This window comes from Poromitra crassiceps, assembly GCF_964638095.1.
Source record: "Poromitra crassiceps genome assembly, chromosome: 22".
In the NCBI taxonomy this organism is placed as follows: Eukaryota; Metazoa; Chordata; class Actinopteri; order Beryciformes; family Melamphaidae; genus Poromitra; species Poromitra crassiceps.
In genome coordinates this window covers 21,273,879-21,293,231 of record NC_139647.1, presented here as the reverse complement: position 1 = coordinate 21,293,231, position 19,353 = coordinate 21,273,879, and the positions used below count along the sequence as shown (strand labels likewise).

Below are 19,353 nucleotides of genomic sequence, written 5' to 3'. Positions count from 1 at the left end.
ATACACACATACACACACACACACACACACACACACACACACACACACGTCTCCACACACACACACACACACACGCACACACGTCTCCACATACACACATACACACACACACACACGTCTCCACACACACACACACACACACACACACACACGTCTCCACACATGTACACATACGTGCAGGAATACTCGTCTTGGCAAAGTCCCAGTGAGAGTTTCCACAGCGAGGGTGAAACCGGTGGGGAACGGAACGGTCAAACACACATTGACCTCTACACAACAACATGCAGACAGCCCACAATATGGCTGCATGATTATGGCAGAAATGAGAATCACAATTATTTTTTGCTAAATGTTGTCATCACAGTTATTTGTATCGAAAGTAAGAAGCACCTTCAATTGTCCCTTTTTAGGAGCAGCTAGAATGCCCTGTTTTACTCTTAGTGTGGTCCTTACAAAATTCACCTCATAAATAGTCAAGATCTAATGTTGTCGAGTGTTGTTATCGTTAGGAGAATACAAAGACCATGATGCATTGCACTTATGACACATAGGCCCCTATCGTTGCATCGGCGCAGTTTCTAGGCCGAGCGGCAGGCGCAGATCAAAGCAGTGGGCGTGGAAAGGCGCACTTGATATCGTCGTGCTGGCGCTAGATGCAGCCCAAAGCATTACAACCACGCCTTTTAGGCGTAAAATTATGCACCGTCATGCTCATTGGATAAGTGCAATAAACGAATCGCACGCTTGCCTTTTTAGCTCCAATTCCAGTGATCCCGCAAAACCAGACGAAAGCCAAACGCTCTGCCCCCCCCCCCCCTCCCTTCATCCAGCCTGTCTGTCTGCATTATAGGCTATTATTCCATATTATTATGCTTCTCAAACCAATCTAACTGCAGTTTCAATACTGCAAGCATGTAAATACGCTACACTATAGCAAGATCAAAGTGAAAATAATGTTCTATGCATCAGCTAGAAAAATATAGCCTATTAGATTGGTGAAAGTTTGTCCAGAAAGATATCATTTTCTCTCGCCTGCTGCAGGAAGGATGATGCACATAAATATACCCTACATTATGTCAAGTCATTGCATAAATGTGTTTTTATTGTAAAACTAAATGTGAAATAGGGCCAAGTTATTGGAGGGACATCACAGTATAGCAGATGCCATTAGAAGCGCGTTCCGAAGTGCGTTCCGCTGTTACTTCTCTAAATCACGTTAACTCGACAAGGGGTATATATATGCCCAGGAGGACATATATGTTTCACATAGGGTGGTGTTTTCATTTCGAGGTTTTATTTGGTCCAATATTGAAATGTTGACAATGGCAGGCTGTGTTACCATTACACATTAATTTAGAACTACCTTTTATATCTATTTTGGCTCATTTGGTGGCTATTTAGTAGCGAAATGAAGAAACACAATGCATGCTGGGAACTCAGAGAGAGAGAGAGAGAAGGGTGACAGAGAAGAAGCAGTGAAGGCACAGAATAGGCCTGCTTTACAAAAGCGCAAAGCGCTAAATGTAGGCCAGGTCCCAAGATATCACTAGGCTGGTATTTAGCGCCGACACGCCCACTTTGGGACTGCGCCACGCCCATTCGGCCTAAAGCGCATTTGGCAGCCTAAAGCCTATTGCTATCTTGCCGAAACAGGCGCAAGGCACGTTTTTTTGCGGTTAAGGCCCGTAATAGCGCCGATGGCCTGTGGGAGAATAGAGCCCATTGCATCTATGCTTTGAGTCAGCTTGTATCTGTGGCTCTGTGCCGACGCAAACCCAATAGAGAGAGACTGTTTGAAATGTGTCCGCACGATAATGAGCTGCAAGTATAATAGTCAATAAATCTGAGTTAATGGGCTCGCTAAATGAAATGTCAATAACAAGTCTTCAATAACTTGACCTCAACCCTCTCCACGCTGCCAAAGGAAATTAATAACTTATGGGAAACCCTGAAATAATTAGGCCGCTACTTTATGACTTTGGGACGCAGCTACATGTAATATCGCCAAGGTACATGATTATTAATGGTGGAAACATAAAATTGCAATATACTACCATATGATTAATGGTGCATTTTTATTTTCTTTTAATCAGCCACGGGTGATTAACCACATCAACGCCAATCGGATGAAGTAAAATTTGACTGATGGTGGCAGACAGACGTCTTCCACTGCTCAGTACTTTGATGATTGACTGTTGCATCAGTTTCTGGGCTTGAATCTCTGAATATTCATCTAATGTTCAGTTTGAACAGAAACAAGCGTTCAAGGCCAGCGACTGTTGAGTGTTCAGTGTTCAGAGAGGAAAACTCTGGGCCGTCACTTCCTCCAGGAGTGAGGCTGGAGGAGAGTGGGAGGCCTAACGATGCAGTAATTAAAGCAGGCGCCGAGCTAGAGACTGCCACAGTTAGCTTGATGAGGAGTAACACTCCTGTGCTATTATTTATCTACAAACCCCCCCCCCCCCCCCCACCCCCCCACCCCGCTATGCTCCACCCCCCTCAGCAGCTGGTCCTCTGTTTGCATCTGAGGCAGACAGAAACATGGCGTTTTGGATGCAGCACGACTGACCAACAATAGCTGCAAAACAACACAAAACACATGCACACACGCGCGCACAAACACACACACAAGCACACACGCACATACACACAAGCACACACGCACAGTGCTCCACACTATTCCTCAAGCATGATGGATGCTTGAAGATCTTTGAAGTGTTATTATGTATGTGACATAAAACAGCAGCTATCAAGCTATTTCTGCAGTGATGGTGGTGGGACAGGTAGCCAGCATATTAATGTGAGAGTGTGTGTGTGTGTGCGCGTGCGTGCGTGCGTGCGTGCATGCGTGCGTGCGTGCGTGCATGCGTGCGTCTCTCCATCAGTGTAGGTCTTGTCTTGCCTTAAATGTGAAGCAGAAGGTGTCAAACAGTGGAATAGTGATGTTCATTGGTTTTCCATTATGGCTTTATGCAAGTTAGTGAAGGAAAGCAGACCTGGTAGCCAGAGTGAAGGAACACGCACCTTTGACCAGTGTAACACTGTGACTGACACACACACACTTTTGAATTCACCAAAACATATTCCATGTTGCTCTGCTCACTGCAGTCAGAGTGCGAATTTCCTTCAGGACAATAAATGATATGACATTGCCTCGTGTCACATTGTAACCAAAACCTCATCTGATATATTGTAACCAAAACATAATCTGATATATTTATAAGAGTGGAGAAAACAACATCCAGTAATACCATCCAGGTGCTGCAGCCAGAGCAGGAAACCGGAGAGAGAGACATACGGACAGAGTGAGCGAGCGAGGCTGGAGGAAAAGCCTACTCATAGCACCACCAGGCCCAGGCAGCTAATGACTTGGCCAGACCAGCTAGGACTTTTTGAGTGGGGGGAAAAAACAACAACAATGGCCTAAACTGGGAAATACTCACGCGGCGACTGACTGTACATGGAGACAATAAGCACTGTCCATCAAAGGCTTAAGGTTAAATAAACAGCCGTCCTGCAGGGAATGTGTGGTGGAGTGTGCATGGGAAGCAGATAAAGGGAACAGGGCGAACGTGCAGACTCCTCTGTGGGAGAGAGAAAATAATCCGATTGAGAGAGAAGCCAGAAGACAGAAGACAACATGCAGGTTGCATGTTGTCTTCTGTCTGGTGGCAGAGACCCTCTGAGGAGGCACAAACCTGCTCAGAGATAGAGAAGATGTTGCATCTGAGGGGAGGAAAGGTCAGGAGGACAAGGCTACTGTAAAGTAAACCATGAAGGTCTCTGTGTTTTACTTATACTTTTATTTCCTTCTGCAGATCGTTAGCGTTAGTGAAGGCCTACAGGTAGGCCAAGAACTATCAAACTGAAAATGTCAAGAAGAATTTGCCGTTTGTTCATTTACAATTTTACAATGGATCAAGCTTGTAATTGCGACGGATCAAGTTACAATAACAATGCAATAAATAGTTTTTTGGTTTACAGACGGTCCTCGTTTTGTTTCGATTGGCTCACAGTGGCGAAGTTTGAGCGTTTGAAAGAAGGCAAAGAACAAACACTGTAATACATGTAAGTGTGGCATCCAGGTGACCCTTATTGATCGATCCATTTCAGACACTACGATCCATCTAATCAGTGAAAGTTGGGCGGGTTCAAGCTTTCAGGTCAATAATTGTAATGAGAAACGGCAACTCACCAGACGACATTAACATGAACCCATTTCGGAAAACAATTTCGGTTTTATAATTGGAAGAAAATCCACTCGATAAATTGATTTGGCATTTCGAATCATTTACATGTAGTCCAGCCATCTGGCTCATGGTTCAAATCCAGTCTGCAAAGCTATCGCGTCCTTTTATCCAAACTGTGAAGGCATGATGTGACCTCTGTAGCCGAGGTACAATAATTCTATAGAGACACTGCGGAGCGCGTCATCATTCAGAAACCACGCCCAAAATGGGGGAAAACACAAACTCCCGTCCAATCCTGGCGTTCTCCTATGTCGCGTGCATGGTCGGGTGTTGCACAAAAAGATCATATATACGGAAGATGAACACTCCCAACTTACTTCATTGACAGCAACATCCACATTTTTCTTCTCGCCAATTCTCAATGGCTTCCTTGTTTTGCTCCGGAGTACAAAAAAACTTTAACTGGCGATTTTTTACATTTGTTATCTGCGCAGCGCACCACACAACAGCTTTTAGCTATATTTAATTGAAGGAAAATGACGCTGGGTGTGTGGAAATGAACGGAGCTTTTCCCCTGTGATGGGCGTGGCCTATTTCATGCAGTGTCTCTATGCTTCGCAGGGAGTCGATCTATCTCTAAAGCTTGTATTATGCTCACCCTGCCGTGAAGGGCGCGGGGGTGGAGCGAGGGGCGGGCGCGTCAAATGACGTAAATTTGTTGGGCGTGATTGGGCGCTACCTCCGTCTGGCGCTCGCCTTGTGCATGATTTTTTTTCTAACAGCGCGAGCAGCGTACGGCTTCTCTCCAAACATGTCCGCTTTCAAGCCACTGAGCCCTGAACACTGAGCTGTGTTTTCGCCACATTTCTTGACCCATGTGGTAGGCTATAAACTTTGATTTGCAACTGTTCGTTTTTAGTCATTTCACCAAGTAAACGTGTTGTGTTGAGAGCATTATTGAGAGAGATTAAAAGCAGCACAGAGTAGTAGGCTATCAGGGCTGAGAAGTAAAACGGCTTTCAGTAAAAACAAGTTTGGTGATTCCTTCATGTGCTGATGTGGGGTCATTTGAGAGTGAAAGCACACTCAGTACTGCACATAATAGCATTTCATTGCGACTTTTCCACGGGCTGTTCTCACTATTACCATTGTACAATACATGCTGATCACTTTCTGAGTATAATGGCATCAGCCCCAGCGCGGGGTCTGCACGGTGACTCACGGAGACTCGCGGGGCCACACCCCCACGGAGCTTGGTCGAGTATAATTCAGCCTTAAGTCCTGCATCGGGGAGCGGGAACATCCTCGGAGAGACTGTGGGAGGAGGTTGCCCTTTTAGTTCACGGGTTTGGCTTCTGCAGAGATAAGTGAGGTATGAAGGCTATTCTGTAAGCATTTGTTTGATACGTCTCTTTGTCGCCGCCCTGCAGGCTCAGCGGGACACAGCAAAAGGTCAAGGATGGTAAAACCGACATCATCGCAACAGAGGACACAGATTTGTGAAGTGGACGTGTGGTTCATATGAAACGAACACTCGAGAGGACAGAGTGGACAGACTGCTGCTGCTAAGTTAGCTCTTTACAAACGCACACTTTGAGTTTACAAGACCAAAGTGAGCCAAATTCCTCGGATAAACACCGCTGACGCAAGCGCGAATATAGCACATAAACTATACAACAGAATTCCAGCTATAAATACCAACACCGTGATGACACACTGCTCACACACACCTCTCTCTCCAACACACAACGCACGCCTCTCTCAAACCGATTCCCGCACACGATTCTCTCTCTTTTTCTCCAAGATGAGCCCATGGCTCGACTACAAACGTGTCCTCTCTCTCAGCAGCGTCACGGAAAAATCCTCCGTGCGGTAACGGCCTTACCAAGTATAGCACATCTCGGGCCATAACACACCCCACATGGTCAGCCTCAACCAGCGAGTCTGACGGGAAGAAGAAAAGCCTTTCTGTTTCACCTGCTTAGCCACGGGGAAATGGATGTTTACACTGCGGAGCCCAGGCCAGTGCAGACCTGTCCACAACATGGTTATTATTGGAGTGTGGGAAGGGGGAAGGTTACCATCCTCCTCGTCATGCATGGGGGGAAAAAAGCGCTCCAATGGGACGTTGCGTGCATGTTACTGCAACTATAGAGAGTTTATGGGCCTGTATGGACATAATAGTGTAAACAATCCCAGATTGATTTAGGAGCATAATACTGGTCATCATGACACAAACACGTTGGTGGGTATCAAAGCTGAAATGATATCACATCATAAAATCTTTTTTTATGCAATAATGCAATGCGTTATCCAAGCAGACTTTTGTTGGTTTTTCTGAAGAGGGTAAATGGAGCGAGCCATAATAAAGTGCTCCCCTGCGGGACATAATATTGTGCTGTAAGTGATTTCCCAGCATTCCCATCAGAACCATGCATAGGCCTGCTGTCACAACAACGCAGGACTTTGCAGTAAAACGTACGGTGAACCCAACCTCTGTGTAAAACAACGTTCACAAGATTTTGCATGCACATGTGAGGGTGTGCGAATTGAACGGATGCTGTAGATATAGTGAATATGCCATGGTGGCATCACACACACACACACACACGTGCAAAATGAGGTGACTCTCCTCCAGTGCTGTTCCTCTAATCAGGAGGATATGGTACTTTCTCAACAGCAGGCGAAACTCTGGGTATACTGTAATAACCCCCTCTGTCACTCTCAGTCACTGCCTCTCTTCAGCTCGTGTGGAGTGAGTGAATGCCAGACGACTGAGGCAAGGAGCTGCCCTGACGTGACGTGAAGGACGGACGCACAAACATTCTTTGTCTAAATGCAAAAGCAAATTCAGACACGAACGCTTGAGCTGAGCCTAAAAACACACACATAGGCTCCTCGCATTGCATCCTCCAAGCGCTGAGTGGTATGACAGCTAGGCGTGTGTGGACACGGAGGAGTCTGGGGAGACGCGCGGTGGTGGTGGTGGTGGGTGTTCTGGCTGGAGGAGACACAGGCAGGCAGGGAGGACCTCCTCCGGGGGGGAACTCCTCTCTGCATGTCAACTAGCAGGCAAGTAGTGGGAGGAGATCTGCTGCAAACACCTCATGAGTCCCCAGGGCTGCGGTCGCTACAAGCACAGGTCTATTTACTACTGCATTACTGCAGAAAGCCAGAGGCAGGCACACTGCGGGGCGGCCATATTACCACCTTCATCACTGCCTTATGTTTACATGTACGGAACATTGCGTTCTTCTTAACCCGGTTACTCAAGTCACCTGGTTTTGGGAGATGACGCGTGTAAACGTCATAACTGCGTTAGAATAACGTGGTTAAGCACATACTCCCAATGAGACACCTGGTTAAAATGCCTGGCTGACTTTAATGGGGGGCTTGTTAACTACTGTGGCATCCAGGGCCTTCTTCTTAGCTCCTGGACGACAACTGACTGAGAGAAAGGATGAAATGTGACTCAAATGCCAGACAAAATTTCAACAAAAACCTGACTGCAATGACATGTCGACCGTGACAGAATGAAAGCCTCGTTTTGTCTCTGCTTCACGGTATGATGAGGACTAAGCTTCTGTAGCATCTGTTCCATTGTACTACAGGGACTTTGGCAGGGATTTGAACCCTCACTCTTGTCTCTTCAGGGACTCTTATGAATGACTTCTTGGCCCCAGCGATGGACGGGGCGGGGGGTGGAGGGGGGTCCCTCTCTGGCGTTCCCATCCTGGATAATTATGACTCTTGGATGGAACCCAAGCTTCCCTCGCTCCATGCTGCTGACACTCCCACCCTTATCCCACTTCCTTATCTGGGTCCAATCATTGTCTCGCTCTGCTCTCACACACACACACACACTATCAACTCCTTGTGAGGCGGGGTCAACGACCTGTGGAAAAAGTTGGCCCATGTTAGCTCACTGTAAAGTCCCTGTCTCATGTTATATATTACAGAGAGTTGGTGTGTGTGTCCGGGTCCACATGTGTGTGTGTCTGTGCGTGCGTCATCCCCCTGGAGAGACCCCCACTATAAACTCCCCTGTCTCGTCCAGTGACTGGTTGCTTATTTTGACAGGTAAGATCAACAGATCCGGCCAGCCGGAGGATGGGGGATGTTCTCCACACCTCTTGTCTAGTTGCTCTCCTCTCTACGCTGCTGGTACAGTACACTCTAGTTCCTCCTGGAGCATCGTGACCTGACGGAGCGCCACCTGCCTGGGAGATGATGCAGCTCAAGTACCAAGATGAAGATGTGCAAACAGGAAGCGCTGGGGACTGAACGATGGTCGGCCTTCAGTAAATCATTACCAATTCGTATTTTGAACCACCGTCATAAAATGAAATGGCAGACCTATTCAAACAAATTATAGTTGAAAAGGCGACCTGCGACTGAATTCCTACAAAGATATCACGGGTTGCTTGCTTTCGTTGGCATTGTCTCAAATGAAGTCGACTGAACGCCAACTAGGAGGCGCCCAACCTGAAGAAGTGGTGACATCAAGGCAAAGCAAAGTATTACTCGTGTCGACGTGAAGAACATGACCTAATCATTTCAGAAGACGTTCCTCCTGTCGACTTGTTGATTGACGTGCAGCTGCCAGGCGGTAGGCTGCAACACGTAAGTGAGTCAGTCACACATTCCATCAGACAGAGCCAGAGAAGAGCAGATGGTAATGCAGACAGAGAGGAGGAGATACCTCTCATATAGATAAATAGACAGGAATGAAGTTAATCTAACTTCTTCTCCTGCTGGAATCAGCCGGTAAGGTCTTCTTAGCGGGGGGGGGGGGGCAAGATCAGATTCTTCTTCTGTTGTTTCTACCACCATAGCGCCGAAGAGGCCTTCTGTCAAAGTGAAGGATTTTGGCACGACGCCAACTTCTAAATCCATTTACAGGAATTCAGATTCCATGAGATAGAGATGCCAGCAGTTGATTTCATTAAGATACTACGTCGTCGCCAAGCCGTTCGCCGGGATAACTCCACGACTTCGCGCGTATATTATTATACACCACGACGACCGACGCACTGATTCAACAAATCATCCAGTGTCTTTATCCTACTGGAAAAAAATCACATTGAGCCTCGTGATGTCGTGAGCGTCGCCTGAAGAATCAATATTGAACTGAAGCTATTAAGCCATCACAGATGCCACTGTTGACTACAGATTATGGGATAATTAGGAGGCCTCTGGCAACACACTACTACTGTACATTCAATATTCTGACTTTTTGGCCAGCGCAAGCGGGCCCTATATCTGGCTTTGTCCAGCTAATTTGCATGCCAATTTGAGTGCCGATGCTCGTGAACGCTTTATCGCTCTGGCCATATGCTAGGTTCCGACCTAGCCTTGTTAGATGCCTACTGGGGTCGCAACTTCATCCCTGTCCAACATGTATCTTCCCCTTTGAGATTGTAATTCCGTGTTATGAGAGGCTGGAGGAGAGCGGAGCAGAGGAGAACACCAAAATAGCATCATCTCTGATCTTTTCTTCCATAAACGTTTCCAGTTCCACTCCTGCTGCAGAGCAGTATACTGGAGAAGCGGCTTTGGTAGAGGAGGAGACGTGGCTGTCAGATGAACGTCTCTCTTTTAGGCACGTTCCGTTCCGCCGTTGAGCTTCTCCTCCTCCTAACGCCCCAGTGATAAGACGGGAGCAAACACAGAAATCTGGACAGCAAACTAATGAGTCCACGAAGCCACTCGCAAACATCTCGTTAGCTCTCTGCTCCTTGCTCCCTCTCGTCGTCATCACAGTCTGGCCTCAGTGATCACACACACACACACACACACACACACATCACACACACGCACACACACGCACACACACGCACACACACGCGCACACACACACACACACACACACACACACACACACACACACACACACACACACACACACACACACACACACACACACACTCTCCATCTTCATAAATCTAAATTTGTTCAGACAACAAGAACATGACAGCATAAACCAACACTACACTACTACTGCTGCCCTCACTATAAATAAATATACACACCACAAGCTACTCAATGATGTTATTCACTTAGGGAATTCACTCACATCAGCCATGTGACTGAGGCCTAAATATAAGGTTTCCAAGCTCTTCTATGATGGCTGTGTGCGATAACATCCTCACATGCACGTCTCCATTACCACCACCATGCTCCTGGCTGCGTATTCGAGCTAATCGAGACATTGAGGACAGGAGGATATCAGGAGCAGTGTACTGTACGCGTGCATAGCGACCAGGTTTGGAGGACACGGGTGGAGGGGTATTTTTTCCCTGCTCCTGCTTCTATCTTTAGTAGTGTAAATATGCCGGCTCGCTGGGGTCCGGATCCATTTGTAACGAGACAGGCTGTGATAGGCTGAGCTAATGAGCTGTCAGGGGACGTGACAGGCTGTGATAGGCTGAGCTAATGAGCTGTCAGGGGACGAGACAGAGGAGGACAGAGGACGAGAGAGAGAGACGGATAGGATGGAAGGTAGGTCGGCAGAGAGACAGGGTGCCGGTTTTAGGTAGCCAACCCGTGAGGGGGCTATATATACATAGGATTCCATTGCGTCATCATGATGACATGCGGCCATCTTGGTTTGGGGGGAAAAAACGTGTCTGTAATCAAAAGCCGAGTGGGTGCAATCCAATTAAAACCACAGCCAATGACCAGTGTTTATTGCAATTAGGGATGTAACGATAACCGGTTTTAATGATAACGTGATAAAATTCCTTACGATAACCGCACCGTTTCAAATTTTCATCATCATTAAAACCGTGGTACCATGATTACAATGCTTTGAAAAACATGGTAAATACTGTCCATCATCAACAAAACTTGGCAACCGTCTCCCAGATGCAAACGCGCAGCCTTGGAGAAATGATTTCAGTATATCAGTGTATCAATACTTTTTGGGTCTGAGTTTTCAATATCAAACTTGGTGAAATGATGATGATGATGATGATGAATGATGAAATCACCGTGATCATTTTGGTCACTAGAATCGTGATATGAAATGTTCATATCGTTTCCATCTATACATAGGATTCCATTGCATCATCATGACATGCACAGCCATCTTGGGTTGGGGGAAAAAAACGTGTTTGTAATCAAAAGCCGAGTGGTTACAATCCAATTAAAACCACAGCCAATATAACCAGTGTTTATTGCAATGATCTACACTGGAGAAGAATGCAGGTAGTGTCATGAGAATAGTATAAATGAATAGATGTGCACTCCAGAGAGCCTTCAAAAGGTATCATGGACAATATCAACTCTAGAGATGTAACGGTATGAAAATGCCACATTACGATTATCGTGACCAAAATTATCACAGTTATCGTATTATCACGGTATTCATAAAAAAAATTGCTGAAAATGTTCAAAAAGTTCTGAGAAACTCACTGAAATCATTTTACAACGTAAAAGTGATTCTGATTTACCACGTTTTTCAAAGCACTGTAATCATGGTAACACGGTAATCACGGTACCACGGTTTTAATGATAATGAAAATTTGAAACGGTACGGTTATCGTAAGGAATTTTATCACGGTTATCATTAAAAACCGGTTATCGTTACATCCCTAATCAACTCATAAGCTCACAAGCACATCCTCAGTGGAGTTTTAAGCTAGTTAGTGAGTTAACATATGCCTTGTCAGATTGTCCTAATTTGGCTGAATTCCTGTGAGCTTTTGACTTGAAAGATCTCTCAGAGTCTTGATAAGCTGCTCTTTCTCTGCCATTGTTAGTGAGCAGCAGTGTGTTACCAGCACCACCATAGTCAAACAGATTACACAGAGCACCAGGATAACACCTGCTCTGTGTTGTCTTTGCTCCTAACCACCAGAATGGGAGAGTTGACTTTGTTGCATTTTGGGGTTTGGTTCATTTCGGTTCAACTTCACCATGTGAGCCAAACAAAAGTCACATGACTCACAACTTCACCATGTGAGCCAAACAAAAGTCACATGACTCACAACTTCACCATGTGAGCCAAACAAAAGTCACATGACTCACAACAAGTAGCTTGTTTATGAGACAGAGTTTTTGGTGACCTGTGTCATCATCAGGTGAGAGATGTTGGTGGTGGTGGGAGGAGTTCCAGCCACTGCAACTTCAACCAAGCATGATGGACTAGTCTGTGCTGCTATTTTGCTGTAATTTAGCATCTCCTGCATTCATAACCAGTTTACAGACCATATGAAGAAATAGACAAATATGACCATCATCAGTCATCTACCCATAAATGGGTGGTTTGTGTTGGAGATAAAAACCGTTTTTATCTCCAACGTTTGCTGGAGCTGCCTGGTTATTGGTTGATGGATTATGTTCTCACTCAAAGCACACCACAGTTCTCTTGGCAGAGGACCAAGATGCATTTTCAGGCGTGTCGGTGCGGTAACGGTTGTTTTGGTGCCAGTGAGTTCAAATGGCATTGTTCTCATAATGCGCAAACAAACCAAAACTAAAAGGTGAACACAGTTACAATAAACGGCTCCAAACATGCCGGGTGTAAACATGCCCACAGATTGGCATGAGGTTGTAAAAAGGTTGTGATGGTGGGAGCAGACTAATTGCTATAAAACATATTAGTGACTGACTGTGCTTAATGGATATTATGGAATGGAATGGAAATAACACCAAACTCTAAATGTTTTACAGAAGCAGAGAAAAGGAGAATATACTCTGTCCTTGTCAGATGAATCTGACAGGTAGGCGACATTATGATGGTCACTTGTCTTGAGCCTGGTGGACTGTTTCATCAAACTTATCCTGGAATAAATTAAACATTGTTTTGAACAGTCTAACTTGTGGAAAAGCAAATTAAGCAAATGGAGGAGGGGGGACAAAATAGCCTCCAGCTGGAGAGGTGAGTTTACTTAACAATTCTAGCTGGCCAGGCTTAAGGCTGAATGAATACAAAATAAGCATGTCCGATTTTAAACAAGGGCAAATGCGCAATAGCTGCGACCACGTGCACAAAATGACCCCCCTCATACACGCCCGCGGGCAGGCACGCACACAGACACAACACACACAACACACACAACACACACAACACACACACAACCTCCACGCCAAATTTCATCCTCATAGGGCAAAAACTGTGACGCCCAAAGGGTGGGGCCATTTTTGCGGAACCACCGACTGACAGACTTGACAGGTCATATCAAGTATGACACATGAGACATATTTTGAGGACTGGAGACAACAGTGTTTGCCATCATAATTAGACCGACGATCAACATTTGAAAGTGTCTCGAGTTTCAGGATACATGTTTGTCTTTGCCTTTAGACGATCAAATAAGAAATGTTTGCCTGTTGGAGCCAGACGCTAATCAGATGAACTTAAAGGGAGACAAATAGCATGACCCATAAGAATACATGCTACTGTTACAAAAAGGCATGCTGGGGCATCTGACCACAGGGTAGAGTAGAGTCTTACAACAACGGCTCTGTCTAGCTTTATAGTCTTAGCATGGCTGCAGCACTTTCAATGTCATGACCAACTGACATGTGTTGTGTTATGTTGATCCTCTGTGCATCTAGTGATGATGACAAAGCAAACACTGTCCTCACACTAGGGCTGCACGATATTGGAAAAAACTGACATTGCAATATTTTTTTATTCTGCGATATATATTGCGATATGAAAGAAAACAGGAATTTTCACCAAAAGTCTTAAATAGGTCTATCAAGCCATGCCTGTTTAAGAAGATGGCCTAGTGGGTAACGTGCATGGTTGACGTAGTAGGAAGTGAGTGTGTTTTTAGCCGCAGCCAGGGTGAGTTGCAGGATCCTAAGTGAGTAAAAGTACTATAGTTAGTAGGAAAAGAGCTTAGAACGTCACAGAGAGGGCGTGCATTACTGTATGTTATCAGTTAATTTACCTTACTTGACATTGCACGCTCTGCGATGTGACTATTGCACATGTGCACATTGCGATGACGATGCTGAAACGATATATTGTGCAGCCCTACCTCACACTCTGCATGCAAGTGTTGTCGTTATTTACTGTTTGTGCAGGGTTTTTCCTGCATAGACAATTTGGAGGTGGCCACCTCCCTCAAATTTCAAGCCACCTCCTCCAGCTCTTGACAAAACTTAAAAAAAATTAAATGAGCACTAATGGGGGGTAAAAATGGCATACAAAAAATCTGGGAAAAAATATTTTGAAAAAAAGAAGACAAAACTGACAGGTGGAAAACACTTCTAACAAGCATTGCACTCTGTGGATTTCTGTCATTTGTAATTGCGGCGATGTGTTGACAAGTTAACGTTAAATATTATTTAAGAAAATTATTTGTTTAAAAAAGCAGCCTTCTGAGTACATTCGCATAGTCAAATTGGTGCACAATCAACGTAGAAAACTCCAACTTAAAAAAAAATCACTATATCATCGGATGCCTATTGGTAAGCGGTGAATTTTTCCCCACTAAAATCAGTATAGAGACACTGCAAGAAATAGGCCACGCCCATCACAGGGGAAATCGGTCCGTTCACTCCCATTCACCAGCATCATTTTCCTTGAATTAAACATAGCTAAAAGCTGTTAGGTGGTGGGCTGCGCACACAACAAATGTAAAAAATCGCCAATTAAAGTTTTTTGTACTCCCGAGCAAAACAAGGAAGCCATTGAGAATTGGCGAGAAGAAATGTGGATTTAGCTGTCAAGGAAGTAAGTTGGAGTGTTCATCTTCTATACGATCTTTGTGTGCAACACGCAACCATGCACGTGACATAGGAGAACACCAGGATTGGAGGGCGGCTTTCTGTTTTCCCCCGTCTTGGGCGTGGTTTCTGAATGATGACGCATTACGCAGTGTCTCTATCGGTCCCAAAGATCCCATATGGGTCGGGCTCTAGGACCACCTCCGCCTCATTCTGAGCTGGGAAAAACCCTGTTGTGAAAGCATCACATGCTTACGTGTGTATTTGTCTAGACTTAAGACTGGCTAGCTAAACGTGTTGGCTAAACTAACCCCTCCAGCTGGGGGCTATTTAGCCTTTTTGCTCCGTTTGCTTGTCCATTAGTTGGCCTCTTCAAAACAACAACGTTAATTTATTTAAGGAGAAGTTATTTAAACAAGACCTTCAAGCCCAAGGCAATTGACCACGACATCAACATGTGCCTGTAAGACAAGACAAGACAAGACAAGACAACAAAAAAGTACAATACAAAACCATTGAAAACAAAAATACTTGGTTGGTAGAGTTCCTTTGTTTTAGTGCGTTGTTGCTACATGTAATGGTTGTTGCATCAGACTTGGACTTTTCTCTTATACTGGTGTTTTTTATTAGAACTGTATTGGAGGATTGAAGTGAACTCTTGAACTCATCATGCCTGTGTGGTTCTCTCTGACACCCACACGAGGCAGTGTGGGTGTCATTTCGGCAGAAGAACACCTGAGGGTTCGAGCTGCCAGACCCAGGGGCACGCTGGCCTATGACCACCACACACACACAGCCAATATCAGCTGATCGTCACGCTACTGATCAGATCGGTCATCGACATGTGCTCACAATGCTTTGCACCCTGTTCATCTATTTGTTAGTCTTCAAAACCTACTTAACCTAGCCTCCCCTGCTGCTACTACACCTCCACTCTTTCAGGGAAACTGTGGTACAACATTTTCCTTGTTCAAACACCCCCACTACTGGTTTTCTTTTAGAACCTGACATAATACAATTACCTTACAGCTAAACATTTATATAGACGTGAAGCCTGTGAAGGGTTTGTTTACATTTTGCCATAGCTGTAAACACTACAGTTTGCACAGCCATGTCATTTGAGTTGCACCAGGGGCAAAGGAACGCTCAGAAAAAGCAATAATATTAGTATATTTAGCCAGACTCTACAGTAGATACGCAGCCACCAGACAGGATCTTGTGATCTCCTACAACAGACCTAATTGTGGACAAAACAGCAGTAAGAGCAGTCTACAAAGACTTCATTCAACTCCATTAATGCATCATCTGGGGTGGTGGGGTCAGCAGCACACTGAGTGATGACCATACGAGCGCGGGGCACACCCACTCGTAAAAGCCTATACGCTACAATGTGCATTTCGGCTCCGCTTCGTCAGAAGTCTGCTGGAGAAATAATCCACGACAGAGACACCCAAAGCTCAGCAGCTGTGACATGCAGGCTATTTATAGGCTTTTGACTCCAGCCAGGAGAACGAACGCTCTCCTCTCCTCTCACTGGTGTTTGGGGAGCAGCAGCTCACACAGTGGAAGGAAGAGACAGAACAAAGGGGGGAGACACTCTGTCTCTATTGACATAACAACACTGAATAAGTGACACAAAGTGTTTAGACTTTTTTGAGTGTTTAAATCATAACAGGCAGACTTGTCGTCACCTAATAGCGACAACAAGGAAAAGTCTGATCACTGCTGTGTATATCCTTCAACACTAGTACAGCCTCGACAGACAGACACACCTTAAGTCAGAGGCCTGATACACCTAACATAGTTTCACTTTCTTCAGACTAGCCAGCGTGCGGTTTCCTTTAGGATGCGTTTTTCAAAAGATGCTTTTTCTCTCTCTCTCTCTCCGTGTAATGATGCACGAAAGAGGATGGCTGCCTGCTGGTGTATCTAGAGCAGTGCTTCTCACTGGGGGACCCCCAGGGGTCCGTGGCACTTTGCGAGGGGGTCCGCGAAAAGTTTTCAGCAAAATAAAAATAAAAACTTTTTTGTTGTTGCAAAAGCTTCATAGTTCAACGGAAATAGTGTGCTTTAAATGTAAAATGGTTCATGGATTACATTCTAATCTAACAAACCTATCAATTTAAAAGTCAAGCATGTTAACAGTGGAAACAATTAAGCTTAGCCCAAAATCACAAATCAGAATGAGGGGAGTCCCCGGTATATTTTCTATCTTGTAAGGGGGTCCTTGGCTGAAAAACATTTGAGAACCTCTGATCTAGAGAAGCATAACCAAGATAACAGTTCAGCATTATCATGGGCCCCCCATTCATTCAACTCCCTATATATATTATAGCAAAATACACGTTCATAAGAGACTGGAAGGCAGCACTTTACTGTAAGGAGATGAGGAAACACCAGCACTGCATGTTGTAAAAACTTGACAGAAGTCATAAGAAGAACTGCGCCTTTCTTATCAATCATGATCTCCAGTGAAGGATGCAGTATAGTGAAGGGGCAAACGGGGTAAAGCATGACCTTCTGTGGGTGGTCCTCACCACCACCAACATCAGCAAAAACATATACACTGTAATATGCTTTTGAGTCTCATACACGAGTGCTAGTTTAGCTCTGGAAAAAATGTCAGACTAAAAAAGGCGGGCATACTGAGTTTGATCAAATCGGAAATAACCATATTGGCTGTGTGTGTGACACTACAAGAACAGATTCGTACTGAGTGATCGATACTTGCATCGATCGAGCAGAGGAGGTGGGACAATACTGGTTTATGACTGAGGAGGCCCATGCTATGTGATCATGCGTGACACAACACAACACAACAGTAACGTTATAAGGTGCTTGGATCTTCTGTATGCGACTTGACACTACCGTACCGTACACACACACACACACACACACACACACACACACACACACACACACACGAGTCGTGACCAGCTGAGACCCAACAACGTGAACATGGTATATGAGCACATCGACACGGACAACACAGCGAGAGAGAGAGGCATCTTGTGGAGGAGAGAAAACACTGTCAGAAGACATTTATCAACACAGCAGAAGACGTTTATCAACAACACAGTATAACTCACGTCCTCAAACAGGGATCCCACGTTGGCTGTCACCAGCAGTATTCCTGTGCCTTGTGCTGCTGTCAGCTTGCCTGCCATAGTGCTCTCGCGCAGGTGGGTCGGGGGGGGACTGTTGTATAGCGGGGCTTTGAATGCAAGAACACGGGGGGGAAACCAAACAGAAGCCGGCGAGAGTTTCTTCACGAAGCTGGTTTAAAACGCTGAACATTTGCGACTGCAGCCGGCGGGGTTGAGACGGCGGCTCGGCTGGAGGAGCATGTTAGCAGCAGTGGTGGCGCGTGCAGATCATCTACTAGAGGAGTTGCTGCTGCTTTGCAGAAGAAGAAGCTCCGTTGACGGTTGGCGCGTGCGGTGCTGCTACTTTTTCACGTTCAGAGCCATCGTCGTAGAAGTTTTCCGTTTTAAATCCACGGCGAGTGCTGCTTGAGGAGGAGGGCTCTGGTTCATCTTCAGCGACGAGTGTTTCCCTCCTGGCTTTTTGCGGTGTAAAAGTCTCCCTCCCTCCGCCAGCAGCAGGACTCTGCCAGGACCATTGCCTCTTTGCCTTGACTGCTTTGGAGAGAGGATAGGCTGGAGTCCTCCTGCGCTGTCCTGACGTCACCGTGCCAATGGAAACACTGGGCTCTCTTAAAGGGCCAGCGCACCGTATATAGCCTAGTACACACACACACACATCGCTCGCTTTCTTACGTCACGCGGGGTCCATTATCGGACCATGTATCGGGACGCAGGTATGCTCGTTCACGTGCGGGATTGTCTCCTTGGCCGACTGGTTAGCGTGTTCGACTTTGGTGTGAGAAGCACCGTGAGACCCGGGTTCGATTCCCCCTATCGATTCCCCCTATCCTACACAAAAATGGCATGGCATACGCATATGAAGGGGAGGTAGTTCTGCTACTTCAACCCGGGTTAAGGAGTGCACGCTGGCCCTTGGCCAATGGGATTGTCCCTTTTTAAATAATTAATTAATTTTAAAAAGTTTGTTCACTCTTCAAATGGCAACGCTTGCTTGCAGCTTGATTGGCTGTCCTTGCTGTCCTTCCGTTTGGCCCCGCTGTCACCACTCTCCTCTGTCGCCAATCTCGTCACACCCCCTACACACACTGCAGCTAATTTCTTCGTGTCTGGTGTTGCCTGCCTGCTGGTCGCTCACCGCCTTGCAAAGCATGCTGGGGTACCTGGCAGCGGAAGACAGCGACGAGAGGAGGGGCCAATTTGAAATCGACCAATTCAAGAGGAAATGCAGGAAGACAGCCAATCAAGTGGCATCACCAAGCGACCAACAGGCGACATCCCAGCATTCTTTGGAAGGTGATGACAGATGCATCCAATACACAGAATGGCCAAGCCCGACTTCAAACGACTAGTGTTGCTGTGTTGTGCATGCA

At 45.8% G+C, this 19,353-nt stretch overlaps 1 protein-coding gene across 2 annotated transcripts in view; it reads right to left on the bottom strand.

Annotated features, from left to right (window-relative positions):
- The window catches only part of inpp5a (inositol polyphosphate-5-phosphatase A), a 219,558-nt gene extending 201,059 nt beyond the window's left edge, over positions 1 to 18,499 (bottom strand). For both annotated transcript variants that reach the window (XM_083657988.1, XM_083657989.1), the window contains exon 1: positions 17,966 to 18,499. In XM_083657988.1, coding sequence (XP_083514114.1) covers positions 17,966 to 18,043 — 78 coding nt within the window. In that variant the 5' untranslated portion in view covers positions 18,044 to 18,499. The remainder of the gene's footprint in view (positions 1 to 17,965) is intronic.
- Positions 18,500 to 19,353: the final 854 nt, after the last annotated feature.